This window comes from Xenopus laevis, chromosome 3L (assembly GCF_017654675.1).
Source record: "Xenopus laevis strain J_2021 chromosome 3L, Xenopus_laevis_v10.1, whole genome shotgun sequence".
NCBI classification, from domain to species: Eukaryota; Metazoa; Chordata; class Amphibia; order Anura; family Pipidae; genus Xenopus; species Xenopus laevis.
Window position 1 is genome coordinate 14,746,974 of NC_054375.1, and position 8,995 is coordinate 14,755,968.

Genomic DNA, 8,995 nt, shown 5'->3' on the forward strand with positions numbered 1-8,995 from the left:
TCTCATACAATATATATTACTGGAGCCACTGTTTCATACAAAGGTATTGCTGGGGCCACGGTCTCATAAAATATATATTGCGGGGGCCACTGTCATACATTATATATATTGCTGGGACAACCGTCTCATAGAATATATATTACTGGAGCCACTGTTTCATACAAAGGTATTGCTGGGGCCACGGTCTCATAAAATATATATTGCTGGGGCCACTGTCATGCATTATATATATTGCTGGGGCCACTGTCATACATTATATATATTGCTGGGGCCACTGTCATACATTATATATATTGCTGGGGCCACTGTCATACATTATATATATTGCTGAGCCACTGTCTTATAATTATATATTGCTGGGGCCACTGTCTCATACAATATATATTACTGGGGCCACTGTTTCATACAAAGGTATTGCTGGGGCCATGGTCTCATACAATATATGTTGCTGGGGCCACAGTCTCATACATTATATGTTGCTGGGCCATTGTCTCAAGAAATGCTGAAAACGGAAAATCGGGTGTCGCGTGAGGCGCGATCCAAGATGGCGGTGGTGTGTGATCGCTCCTCATCCACGGAAGCCTTATCCCTCAATTTCACCCTCTTCACCAGAGCATGCCGTACTACATATACGGTAACATACCTCTATACCTCTCTAGAACCCAGGATGGCTAATAGGAGACTGCAACGGGAGAAGAAAGACTCTTTTCCATCATCTAAAGGCGTGGCAAATACTATTGTGTCATTCCTAAAAAGGCCTTCACCTCCCTCTCCGAAGGCAACACAGGAGAACTCATGGCAAGGCCTAGATTCACAGTCTGACGCATTCCCACCTCCATCGTGGGAAAGTCAGAATCCGGATTTGATGGGACAATTTAAAGCCTTATTACAACATGAACTGGCTAAAACTGCCGCCGATATAACTAACAAGATTACGGGCCAGATCCATGAGTTGGGCCAGCGGATCGATGTTATGGAGACAAAGATGGATGACGTGGTAACAGTATTAGAAGCCCATGAACAGGACATTGTCCAACTCCAAAAACAGTTGAAGGAGGCCCATGACAAGCTGGAGGATACGGATAACAGATCCCGTCGCAACAACCTGCGCATCCTTGGGATCCCGGAGTCTGAGACAGATCTACAAGCTGTGACCCATACGATACTCTCTACACTTTTGCCTGACTTGCCATCGGAATGCGACCGGGCACATCGAGCGCTCAGGCCCAAATCCCAGGAAGGCCCACCTAGGGACATTATCCTCAGGCTACACTTTCACCAAACTCAAGTGAAGGCCCTTCAAGCAGCAGGAGCGTCTCAGAACCTGGAATATAACGCTGTTAAATTTCAAATATATACAGATGTTGCACCAGTTACCTTGCAGAAATGCAAGTCCTTTGCAGGCGTTATCCACGTCCTCCAACACCAGGGCATCAGATACCGATGGCTATTCCCATTTCCCCGGGCGTTTACGCTCAACAACAAGCAACATTCCTTCTCCGACCTAGAGTCAGCCATGGAGCTTCTCCGACGCTTGGAATTAACTACGACACTTCCTCCATCTTCGCCACCATCTTCACCGATTTGGCGCATGGTTGGAAAACCGGTCACCAGAAGAGCGACAGCTTCAGCCTTATCTCAGAAGTCAAATCCTTAATGTTCGTTGTATGGAATGGCTACTTACAGGTTTATCCCTTTGAAGGGATCTTCCCTCCTTTAGACCCCTCAAATACCGTCACTTGAGGTATGGACGATAATTCTCGTTTTTTTTCTTTTGAGGGTAAATCTCCTTAATTAAGGCCTTGTAAAGCAAGGACAATGGCAATCCGGATACTTTATTGTGTGACTTTCTCTGCATTTGCGGGCCTCCTGCTTATTGTTTATGTTTCACTTTACTACATATGATGCAATATGTTCTCTTTTATCATTTTTTTTTGAGACTATTCGAGGCTGAACCCTTAGTCTTAATAGCTTATAGTATATGTTCGAGATGGCTTCCAGGCAATGCCTTACCCATAATGCACCCTTTGCTACTTTCTCACAGAGCTCTGTCACTTATTTACCAACCTTCTCCATCCTTTTTGTTTGCGGGAGACAAGTGCCTTTTCCCTCAGGAATGTCGGGAAGGACCCGTGGAGTTTTGATACCCCCAATATGGCGCTATCCAGGGTGCGTAGCGAGACTACCACCTGTGGGTTTAACGTCTACTTCTCTTTTAGATAACAATGGGGTTAACTATAGGATCCCATAATGTACAAGGATTTAATTCCCCGGTGAAACGGAAAAAAGCATTTATGGATTACAGCTCCCTCAAAGCTGATATCCTGTGTTTGCAAGAAACGCATTTCTCCAAACAATCTTTCCCCAAATATTTTCATAAAAAATACCCCATGGTCTATTTAGCAAATAGTGATAATAAAACCAGTAGCAATTTGTGTCCATGTGGGGCTGCCTTTACAGATTCGGGACAGCTAGAACCAGGGAGATTTCTGGTTCTTACGTTTGAATTAGAAGGGAACATCTTCTCAGTCATTTCCTACTATGCTCTATTAAGACGGTCATGCTGGAAGAGGTATTGTTTCGTTGGTATTTAACTCCAGCAAGATTATCGAAATTTTATCCAGATGTTAGCAATTCATGTTTTAGGGGTTGTTCTGCGACAGGATCAATATTTGGTGGATGTGTCCCATAGCGGTGAGTAGTGATGGGCGAATTTGCGCAAAAATTTGCGAAAAGGTGCCAGCGTCTAGTTTTTGACGCCGGTGCCTGTTTTTCTTGACGCCGGCGTCAAAAACGGGCGCCGGCGTCAAGAAAAACAGGCACCGGCGTCAAAAACGGCGTCCGTTTTTCCGGAAATTTTCACGGGCGTTTCGCGAATTTATTCGCTGGCGGCGAATTGCGCAAATTCGCCGCAAATTCGCGCCTAGCAAATAAATTCGCCCATCACTAGCGGTGAGATTTTGGATAAGGATTTACACTCTTATCTTCTCTGTATTGCATTTCAATTTCAAAAGAGACCCATATGTTGCTTTGTTGGGAGCAGTCCCTAGTGACATTCCTAGGAAACAGGTCCGCTTACTTAATCATATATTTGTAGCTGTCAGACAGGTTATTGCCAAAGCATGGAAATCACCCTATTTGCAGTATAACATGGTAAAGACGAAACTAGATGGATTCTCGTTAATGAAAAGCTAACCAGTATACACCTTGATAAGTGCCAGACCTTTGCAGATATACGGCAACCCTGGATCGATTACAGATTCCAAGGCACTCTACTGCTTTCCATGCTTTCACTGTAGTATCCCCAACAGACAACCCCTTTCAATACAGGCTCTCCTTCTAATAAGGTCTAGTTTGAATTGACAAGGTACACTTTGTGGAAGTTAGCCATAGTTGTAATACTAGTATCTTAATACTGCTCAATGTTTTGTATGATGTAACTCACATTTGGTATACTTTACCTCTCAATACTTGTGACGAATATTTGGTCTACTCTACTTTCTTTATCCTCTTTCTGTTTTTTATTTTTTTATTTTTTTATTAAAAAGTAACCCTTTAAAACAAGTGAATGTAAAATTGACAAGAGGGCTATTCTAAGCACTTTTGTCATCGACATTCATCATTTATTTTCTTTCCATTTCAAGATATTAAGGGATACATGTATTGTTAATATGAATGAATTCTGTAACAACAGCGCCACCTGCTGGTCATTTTCCCACCAGTCTGACCAGCAAGTAGTCAAGGAAGTTGTCAGGAGAAAGAAAGAGGCTGCTCTGATGTTCTTCTGCTTAGGAATAAAATTAGAAACCTTTCTCACATCTTTCCTAAGCAGAAGAACATCAGAGCAGCCTCTTTCTTTCTCCTGACAACTTCATTGACTACTTGCTGGTCAGACTGGTGGGAAAATGACCAGCAGGTGGCGATGTTGTAACAAAATTCATTCATATTCACAGCACATGTATCCCTTAATATCTTGGAATTTAAAAATCATAAATAATGAATGTTAATGACAAAAGTGCTTAGAATAGCAGCCTCATCAATTTTACATTCACTTATTTTAAAGGTTTACTTATCCTTTAAATTATTTTCCTTTGCTCTCTGCCTTTACTTTATTTTTTCTTTGCACTGTTATGTATTATATACAATACTGTTAGGTTCTGTTTTCAATACAAAAAGAAAGATAGAAAAGTAATCTGTATTCTTATCATCTTATGATTCTTATCATCATGATGTATTTATGGTATCCCTTTCATATACACGCTGTACAACGTCATTTGTGTTGATATGTATGGTTTATTACTTTTCATGTCAATAAAAATTATTGAAACAGTGCCTGTTGGAGGTTTCTGAGAGTTGTAACTTTACAACTTTTGAATTGCCACAAATTGCTATAACTTTTGAAGCCAAGAGCCCTGTGCTGCTATGTTAAAGGGGTTAAACTAAAGTTAACCGTTAGTATGATTTAGACTGATATTCTGAGACAATCCGCAATTTGTTATTATTTGTGGTTTTTGACTTATTTACAGGGGTGTGAAAAACTATTTGCCCCCTTCCTGATTTCTTATTCTTTTGCATGTTTGTCACACAAAATGTTTCTGATCATCAAACACATTTAACTATTAGTCAAAGATAACACAAGTAAACACAAAATGCAGTTTTTAAATGAGGGTTTTTATTATTTAGGGAGAAAAGAAATCCAAACCTGTGTGAAAAAGTAATTGCCCCCTGAACCTAATAACTGGTTGGGCCACCCTTAGCAGCAATAACTGCAATCAAGCGTTTGCGATAACTTTTACAGCGCTCTGGAGGAATTGTGGGCCACTCATCTTTGCAGAATTGTTGTAATTCAGCTTTATTTGAGGATTTTCTAGCATGAACCGCCTTTTTAAGGTCATGCCACAACATCTCAATAGGATTCAGGTCAGGACTTTGACTAGGCCACTCCAAAGTCTTCATTTTGTTTTTCTTCAGCCATTCAGAGGTGGATTTGCTGGTGTGTTTTGGGTCATTGTCCTGCTGCAGCACCCAAGATCGCTTCAGCTTGAGTTGACGAACAGATGGCCGGACATTCTCCTTCAGGATTTTTGGTAGACAGTAGAATTCATGGTTCCATCTATCACAGCAAGTCTTCCAGGTCCTGAAGCAGCAAAACAACCCCAGACCATCACACTACCCACCACCATATTTTACTGTTGGTATGATGTTCTTTTTCTGAAATGCTGTGTTACTTTTACGCCAGATGTAACGGGACGCGCACCTTCCAAAAAGTTCAACTTTTGTCTCGTCGGTCCACAAGGTATTTTCCCAAAAGTCTTGGCAATCATTGAGATGTTTTTTAGCAAAATTGAGACGAGCCTTAATGTTCTTTTTGGTTAAAAGTGGTTTGCGCCTTGGAAATCTGCCATGCAGGCCGTTTTTGCCCAGTCTCTTTCTTATGGCGGAGTCGTGAACACTGACCTTAATTGAGGCAAGTGAGGCCTGCAGTTCTTTAGATGTTGTCCTGGGGTCTTTTGTGGCCTCTCGGAAAGGCCACATGTGTCACTGGCAGTTGCAGGACATCTGGGGACTTGAAGATATTAAACAGATGTTTTACTTCCTCTCTGTGATACTGACACATTTCCCTTCTCTATACCCCAATATAATGTCAGTGCCCCCCGCTACAAAATAAGAAAGTCATCCTTACGTGATAATAGGATTGGTTATAGGGAGGGCTATGTGGAGTAATAGGAGGAGTTATAGGGAGGGGTATATTGTGCAATAGGAGGAGTTATAGGGAGGAATTATATGGAGCAATAGGAGGAGTTATAGGGAGGAATTATATGGAGCAATAGGAGGAGTTATAGGGAGGGGTATATTGAGCAATAGGAGGAGTTATAGGGAGGGGTATATGGAGCAATAGGAGGAGTTATAGGGAGGGGTATATCGAGCAATAGGAGAAGTCATAGGGAGGAATTATATGGAGCAATAGGAGGAGTTATAGGGAAGGTTATGTGGAGCAATGGGAGGAGTTATACGGAGGGTTATATGGAGCAATAGGAGGAGTTATAAGGAGGGTTATATGGAGCAATAGGAGGAGTTATAGGGAGGGGTATATGGAGCAATAGGAGGAGTTATAGCGAGGGTTATATGGAGCAATAGGAGGAGTTATAGGGAGGGTTATATGGAGCAATAGGAGGAGTTATAAGGAGGGTTATATGGAGCAATAGGAGGAGTTATAGGGAGGGGTATATGGAGCAATAGGAGGAGTTATAGGGAGGGGTATATGGAGCAATAGGAGGAATTATAAGGAGGGTTATATGGAGCAATAGGAAAAGTTATAGGGAGGGTTATATGGAGGATTAGGAGGAGTTATTGGGAGGGTTATATGAAACAATAGGAGGAGTTACATGACATATATGAAGCAATAGAAGGATCAGTAATATTTTTATGTAAATAACATTCCAGGCTGAGACAGGCAGGTAGACGGTGCAGGTAGGATCCAATAAGAATCCCAAGCACTGGTCTCAGAATCCCACTTAGTCCCAGATCCATTCAGTTACTAGCAGAGCCCGCCTGTTCCCCAGATGCTGGGAGAATGAATAAAGCACAATGGGGGGGGGGGCAGCAGCCTGGGGCTGTAAACACAGATCAAAATAAAGAATTAGAAGCAGGAGATTGTGATCTGGGGGAAATGGATGGACCGGGATCAGAAACATCCCAAGAAATCAATTGAAAATTGAAAAATAAGAAACAGATATCTTACAAAATACTGTACTTAGTATCTTAGCCCCTGGCCAGGCATTACCCTCCTATGCCATGAATATCAATGTAGTAGTATAACATGAATAGCCATGTAGTAGTATAACATGCCCTTTATGCATCTAGCACTTCATCCTACTATTTACTGTTATTTCCCTCTATAACCTGGCATAGACCTCTATATTATGCACTTTGGTCTCATTTCGCAGCTATCAGATCCATTCTATCTTATAATTACACATAACATACTCTCTCCTACTATAGATGTTACTGGGGGCAGAGTTCAGCACGGGAGTAGCCAGTGCAATGTGTTATTGCCATCCTTACCCATCTTCCTATGAAAATGTCTTCCCAGTGAGAATTCAGTTCTTTAAAGGGGTTGTTCACCTTTAAATTAACTTTTACTATGCCGTAGAGAGTGATATTCTGAGACAATTTGCAATTGGTTTTCATTTTTTATTATGTGTGGTTTTTGAGTTATTTAGCTTTTCATTCAGCAGCTCTCCAGTTTGCAATTTCAGCAGTCTGGTTGCCAGGGTCCAAATTACCCTAGCAACCTTGCAACCACTTGAATAAGAGACTGGAATATAGACTAGATTATGGATGAGAAATAAAAAGTAGCGATTACAATGCATTTGTAGCCTTACAGAGCATTTGCTGTTTTTAGATGGGGTCGGTGACCCCCATTTGAAAGCTGGAAAGAGTTGGAAAAAATGAAGACCAGTTGAAAAGATGCTTAGATTTGGCTATTCTATAACAAAATAAAAGTCCAATTAAAGTTGAACCACTGCTTTAATACGGGCTCTGCTTGAGCCCCTCCTTGCCATCCTGCCCAACTGCCTGGGACTCCATGTGCCATCATTTGACAGTTGGATATCTGGGCGGCTCATTAACCCCCATCCATGGAGGTGAAAGAGTTAAAGGGTGCAGAATGTTTTCTCTGAAGGTCGTGATGCTTTGAACTCGATCCACAAACCGGGGCTGTTGCCAAATACTTTGATCATTGGACCCTGATGCGACAGTTGAGTTTCCCAATATCCATTATACTATGTCACTTGGTGCAGGGGGTTAATGACACACAGGTTAGCGGTGGGGGGTGGGACAGACCCTACAATATTGTAAATACAGGGTAGGATTTAATAACCTACTGTAAATTGGGTTAATGTGCCATAGATTGACATGGGTTGATTTACCAATGGCGGCCTGTCAGCGCTCACATGGGACAGATTTTTGGCTCGAAAATGTATTGATGGCTTCACACCACAAGTCACATTATTAACCTTAATCTCTGTGTGTCAGATAAATGTGGGCGGGTTTATAAATCCCTTTAAGAAGCAATAGCCCACGATTATGTAACAAATAAGTATGAAGAAGGAAAGGGGCGGAGCAAAGGTTTAATGATCTGTATTCAGGCTGTAAAATATCCGGCTAAATAAGCTAAAGGCAATAAAACTAGTTTTACTGTACAAACCTCTGTACCCAAGTAATGCGACTGTCGCCCATATTCACTAAGCAGCATGGCAGTTTGGCTGTGGGGAGGATCATGTATGCACAAAAGGGCCCATGCTGGGAGGTTGTGGGTACAAGGTTAAAGAGAGGGTGCTGGAAAAAAATCCATGACAGGTGCTGTGCTTAAAGGGATAATGTCATGGGAAAACATGTTTTTTCAAAATGAATCAGTTAATAGTGCTGCTCCAGCAGAATTCGGCACGGAAATCCATTTCTCAAAAGAGCAAACAGATTTTTTTATATTCAATTTTGAAATCTGACATGGGGCTAGACATATTGTCAGTTTCCCAGCTGTCCCCAGTCATGTGACTTGTGCCTGCACTTTAGGATGGAACTGCTTTCTGGCAGGCTGTTATTTCTCCAACTCAATGTAACTGAATGTGTCTCAGTGGCACTTGGATTTTACTATTGAGTGCTGTTCTTTTATCTACCAGGCAGTGTTAGGGAGCTGCGATCTGGTTACCTCCACATTGTTCTGTTGTTAGGCTGCTTGGGGGGGGGGAGGGGGTGATATCACTCCAATTTGCAGTACAGCAGTAAAAAGTGACTGAAGTTTATCAGAGCACAAGTCACATAACTGGTAGCAGCTGGGAAACTGACAATATGTCTAGCCCCATGTCAGATTTCAAAATTGAATTTAACAAAACCTGTTTGCTCTTTTGAAAAATTGATTTCAGTGCAAAATTCTGCTGGAGTAGCACTATTAACTGGTGTATTTTGAAAAAAAAAAAACATGTTTTCCCAAGAC

The 8,995-nt window shown here is 41.7% G+C and overlaps 1 protein-coding gene across 1 annotated transcript; it reads left to right on the top strand.

Annotated features, from left to right (window-relative positions):
• Positions 1–233: 233 nt before the first annotated feature.
• MGC98825 (uncharacterized protein) lies at positions 234–4,330 on the top strand. The gene is given in 2 exon segments (NM_001096100.1): positions 234–3,686; positions 3,909–4,330. A coding segment is annotated over 1 exon segment (1,104 nt). The 5' UTR covers positions 234–544; the 3' UTR covers positions 1,649–3,686; positions 3,909–4,330.
• Positions 4,331–8,995: the final 4,665 nt, after the last annotated feature.